Source organism: Apium graveolens, chromosome 5 (assembly GCF_009905375.1).
Source record: "Apium graveolens cultivar Ventura chromosome 5, ASM990537v1, whole genome shotgun sequence".
Lineage (NCBI taxonomy): Eukaryota > Viridiplantae > Streptophyta > Magnoliopsida > Apiales > Apiaceae > Apium > Apium graveolens.
The window spans coordinates 268,104,585-268,109,834 of record NC_133651.1 but is presented as its reverse complement, the minus strand read 5'-3'; the positions used below and the strand labels follow the sequence as shown (position 1 = coordinate 268,109,834).

The 5,250-nt window shown below is 32.1% G+C and overlaps 1 protein-coding gene across 3 annotated transcripts; it reads left to right on the top strand.

Annotated features, from left to right (window-relative positions):
- The first annotated feature begins 1,367 nt into the window (after positions 1-1,367).
- On the top strand, positions 1,368-5,012 carry LOC141661740 (P-loop NTPase domain-containing protein LPA1 homolog 2-like). Of its 3 annotated transcripts, none has more exons than XR_012550118.1 (7): positions 1,368-1,715; positions 2,713-3,086; positions 3,167-3,521; positions 3,660-3,835; positions 3,972-4,027; positions 4,476-4,539; positions 4,643-5,012. XR_012550118.1 is itself a non-coding variant. In XM_074468736.1 (7 exons), the coding sequence occupies exons 2-4, from the start codon at positions 2,958-2,960 to the stop codon at positions 3,478-3,480; spliced, it is 255 nt and encodes an 84-aa protein (XP_074324837.1). In that variant the 5' UTR covers positions 1,368-1,715; positions 2,713-2,957; the 3' UTR covers positions 3,481-3,521; positions 3,660-3,835; positions 3,972-4,027; positions 4,643-5,012. The 3 variants fall into 3 exon arrangements, 1 of the variants encoding a protein (XP_074324837.1); XM_074468736.1 differs by lacking the exon at positions 4,476-4,539 and having other exon boundaries at positions 3,167-3,243; positions 3,432-3,521; XR_012550117.1 differs by lacking the exon at positions 4,476-4,539 and having other exon boundaries at positions 3,975-4,027.
- Positions 5,013-5,250: the final 238 nt, after the last annotated feature.

Sequence of the window (5,250 nt, the reverse complement as noted above, 5' to 3'; positions counted from 1 at the left end):
ATTAATTTAATTTAATTGAAAATTAACTGAAAAAATAAATTACAAAATATTTCATAATTCTCTCTATATATATATATTTTTCAAAATTCAAAATTTACCTTGGAATTTTTCAAATTCTAAGAAAATTGTCTAACTGTTAATTTACATCTTCAATATGTAAAATTAGCATAAGACAGAATCAAAAAGAACAAAAGTATATAGAGAACTGAGTTCTCGATAAGTCTAACTGACTTCTCGACAAGTCAGTTTAAGACTTCTCGATAGAGTTCTCGATAAGTCATTTTACTGACTTCTCGAAGGACTTCTCGACAAGACTTATTATGACTTCTTGACAAGTCATTGTAGAGATTTCGATATATGTTAACTCATTGAGTTCTCTACAAGTATATATTTTAGACTTCTCGAGCACTTAAAATTAAAATAATTTAAATCAATAAATTATTTCAGTAAGATACTTTTGATATAAAATCATTCTAATTTTATTTTGAGTTATTCAAATAAAAACTGAAAAAATTCAGTCCATTCAGGACAAACTGAATATCTATTTGACATCTCGATAAGTCATTATCTAATTCTCAAGAAGAGTCAGGAAAGTGACTACGCCATAGATTGGATTCTGCAACCTTTCACGGTGGGGTTGCAAAGAAAAGTGTAATAGTAGTCTTCAAAATCAATGTCTACCGCAACCCCTCTTTTTTGATATTGCCGTAGAGTCAAAATGTGTTACCAAAATGACATATATAATTAAAGATGAATTTTTTGAATTTAATTAATTAGTAATTTTTTTACATAGAAATGAAATAATAATTGAAATATATATTTTATTTATTTTTAGAAGTTAATAATATTAGTGCAGTGATTTAAAATATTATAATGATAAATTGAATGCTTTATAAAACTTAACAAGTGACTAATGGATTTATTTACAATATTCACTACGCCATAAACGACCTTATACAACATTATTAAGTGATGTTACCGTAGAAAATGTCACCCCAACACAACATTAATCTAACCTATTACAACATATTTTAATTATGTTAGCAAAGAAGTAAAAAATGTTGTCAAGGCTATTATAAATAAAAATATTTAATTTTTTATTAAAATTATGTTAACCTGTCACTGGGGTCTTTACAAGTAGGTCACATACTGCTGATGTGGCAGCTGTGAGATAAACAATTAATTTTTTAGTTAATAAAAAAATATAAAAACTTACGAAAATAAAAAAGGTAAATTAAATATATTTAATAAAAATCAAACAAGTGTTATAAAATTAATTAATATATTTTTATAATGTAAACAGTTGTACAGGGATTTGGTGAGCGGGAAATGTACCACCTACTAACTTTGGGGGAAATATTGAAGGCCCCTCCTCTCAAAACCCTACCTACCAGCTCCCCCAATTCTCATTCACAACCCTAAAAACAGATATTACAATTCTATCTATATACTCGAAGCTATATAACACACACTTTCTCTCTTCATAATAATCAGTTTTATTTTTACAGACTCTAGTGAATCAGATTTGATTTTCCCATGATTTGATTGTTATGTAAATTGGATCGAGTCAGCAGTCCAACGATATCAAAGATTTACTCAAATACTATGCTCAGATGCTCTCCCAACTTCGCACTTCCAGGCTCTCTCTCTCTCTCTCCCCCCCTCTGAGTCACCACTGTATCCGTGATACAGTGTGTAAGCTGATTAGGATTTAGGTGATGTTATATTGGAGAACTCAGTTTCGGTGTTTTCTTATTTCTGTTACTATTTCTGTTGCTTTAAATGTTTTGTTATATTTCATTTTCTTGGGACACTGGTTTGTGTAATTTGGGGCTAACGAGATATTGGGGGTGGGGATGGAGTGTGTATGCTAATTAGGATTTATGTGATGTTAAGTTAGAGAACTCGGCTTTTTGGGGTTTGTGTTACATTGTTACTGTCTATGCTCCTTTAATGTTTTATTGTCTTTCAGGTTTTTTAGGACACTGGTTTGTATAATTTGGGGCTACTGAATTGTTGGGTGTGGGGGTGGAGTTCGTAAGCTGATTAGGATTTAGGCGATGTTAAATTGGAGAACTCGGTTTCGGTTTTATCTTATTTTGTGTTGTTATGCAGCTTTAATGTTTTTTTGTCTTTTTGTTCTGGTTTGTGTAAAATGTATAAGGCTAAAGAAATATGACCGACTTATTGTTTCGCGCCTTGCTTGGTAATTTAGGTGAAGCTTTATATGTCCATTACGTATTTTTTGTTTATAACGCCTCGAGATATTACATTTTATTATTTGGGTATGTAATAGGATTGATTTGGGAGTGGGATCTTTTGGTGTTAGATTTAGTATATCTATAGTTTATGAATGTTGATCTCTTATTAATTTGTGTACACTTGTTTTAGTTTTTGCGGAATGTTTTATTAATTTGTTTATGAATGTTAACTCAGACACCTTTGTTCTTTACCAATCTGTTCTGTTTTTCTATGACAAAGTTTTATCAGAGGTAATGCTGGATTTATTTTCGTCAGTACTACTCTATGTCTGTTATTAGTAATTCAATATTTTTATTGAGTATCTTCATAGATACAGTAGGTCTTCTCATGCTCATAAATAATAAAATCTAGGCTGTCAATTGAAGTTATAAAGTCATCTTTTCTAGTTGTTAAGCTTTCAATTCATTTTGCATGGTAGTAGACTGGGCATAACAACTTTTATATCAACAGACTCAATTCGACATATGATGAGGAGTTTTGTTGATGAGAAGCAAAATCCTTTACTTTGGGCTTCCACCTACCATGCTGGGGAATATTTTGATCGTGTGGCTGTTGGAGAAGCTAAGCTAAAAAAGAAGGCGAAGAAACTAGTCTCTCACTCGCTATCAACGGGTGATGTATCTGATAGTTCCAACAGTGGAAAGACATCGCCAAAGGGAGGTTCAAGCACTGCCGAGTTGATCAGTCCAAAATAGATGGCTATTGAAGGATACAAGGCAAAAAGTGAGATGGTGATTGATGGTCTCGATCGGTTGATCACAGGGTGGGAACAGAGAAAAGAATCAGTAGTTGTTGAGGGTGTTCACTTGAGCCTAAATTTTGTGGTAAAACATATGTACAGATGCATTTTATAGCAATATGGTTTCGTACCTTTATAGTATTTAATTTTTTATATTGTTTGCAGATGGGCCTTATGAAGAAATATCCTTCAATTATACCTTTCATGATATATATTACAAATGAGGACAAACACTTGGAACGGTTTGCATCCTTCAATTATACCTTTAATGATATATATTACCTTTCATGCTGACTTAAATTGGAATGAAAGGAAATGTTTGTTTAATTAAGAAGTGGAAGAAGATGATCAAATCCTTTGTATGGCATAGATTTTGTATATAACAGATATACTAATACATCAGTTTATGCTTACCTTTCTTTTTAAACAGTCACGGTATACTTCTGATGTTGATAAGGAGGATTATGAAAATGTTGTAAGACTACATGTGGCTATCACAACAGCTACTCAGAATGTTCGGGTTCTTTCTCTTACTAATGTTAGGTGAACCAGAATTAGATTCTTTCTTGCTGGGTCATATGTGTGTGGAAGTAAATGTATGTAACTGTTTGTGGATGACTATTTTGATTATAATAATATGTTGGTGTTAAACTTGTAGATACAGAAAGTAGTAAAGGGAAAGGCATGGGTCAAAACACACAAAAAATAGTGGCTATTGTGGTGGGAGGATTAGTTGGTTCTGGTCTTTTTATTGCTTGCTTGCTGGTTCTTAAATCAGCTTTTAAGAAGAAACGTGAGGTTAAGTATTAAGATTGCTGATACAAAGTAACAAAGGTGCGTTATAATTTCTCTGCTCATCTATATTGTAATTTATGATTGTAAAATTTGGTGTTAATTGTTCTTGAGGACACTTATTACTTGGATGTATATACATGTCAATGAGATATCTAATTTCAGTTTTGTATTATAGCAGGAAAATATGAACATAAGGATGGGTGGACAAAGAGATTTGCAAAGTTATATAAGGTATATATTGGGTGTGAAAGAGGGGACATGACTTGAGATTTTCTTCATCTCCAAGTATCTCCAGATATATATATTTACATTTTACACTTATATAATATAGGAAAACATATAAGTTTAATTACATTTTAATCTAGAGAAAGCATACCTGTTAAAGGATTATAATAGTTGTAGTTAGGTTAGTATGCTTTGTTTGAAACTGAATGTAGCATTCACAAATGGTTGGAAAGTGAGATACTAATATGAATGGATATGGAGTAGTTGTTTTACATAAAATGTCTCTTATTCATTACTTTTCGAAGAGGAGGTCCTAATTTATTGTCTTGTTTTGTTTGTTAAGACTTAAGTGGGTGAAAAGGAAATCCAGTTTGGTTTCAGGACCTATAAAGTTTCAAATTTTTGTATGGGAACTACTTTATATCTTTTTATGGGTCTATTTTGGTTCTTGTAGGCCAAGGTTTCCTGCTCTTTTGGTCTATTTCGTCCGCCCAGATAAGTCCGATTGGTCTGTTTAGGCAAGGATGCACTAAATCTGTTTCTGGCATATTTATTACCTACAGCTCAGAAAATTAAGAAATGTTACCAAATATGCTGAATAAAGTTCTATTTTATTTGTAGGAATTTGACCCAGAGGCAGCGTGAATTGATCGAGGAGTTCTCAAAAGAAGAGCATGGAGAAGAAGAATGTGGCTCACCATGGAGAGAAACAACCACACAGAAGAAGAATCATTGTCAAATAACGGCTAACAAACACCATGTAATTTCATAGCATTAGTAAATAGTTGCATGAGAATGTTCATATAGCATTGTAATAATCCTATCAAAAGGCAAAATGTAGTCTTATTGGTTCAAGTTTATTTATATAAGGATGGTAGTATGGTGATGGTGATGGTGAAGGTAGTGGTATTATGGGGTAACTGATGTTATGGTTAGTGGATTGATGTTATGGTTTGTGGATTGTGTTGGTTTTAAGACAATATCTTATTTATGGGCATGATAATTTACAAACAGTTCCTAGCATTTTTTTTTGTAAAAGTGTTGCAATATGTCTTTATAGTGTTGCTAATAATCAGTGTAAAATGTTGCAAAAAAACACTAAAACTGTTGCAAAAAACACTAAAAAGCGTTGCAAAAAGGTTGCATCAATACCCCACATGAGGACCCCATTGTGGGGCCCACAAATATTATACTGATAGCCCAAACCCTACTGTAACACTTTTCAAGAC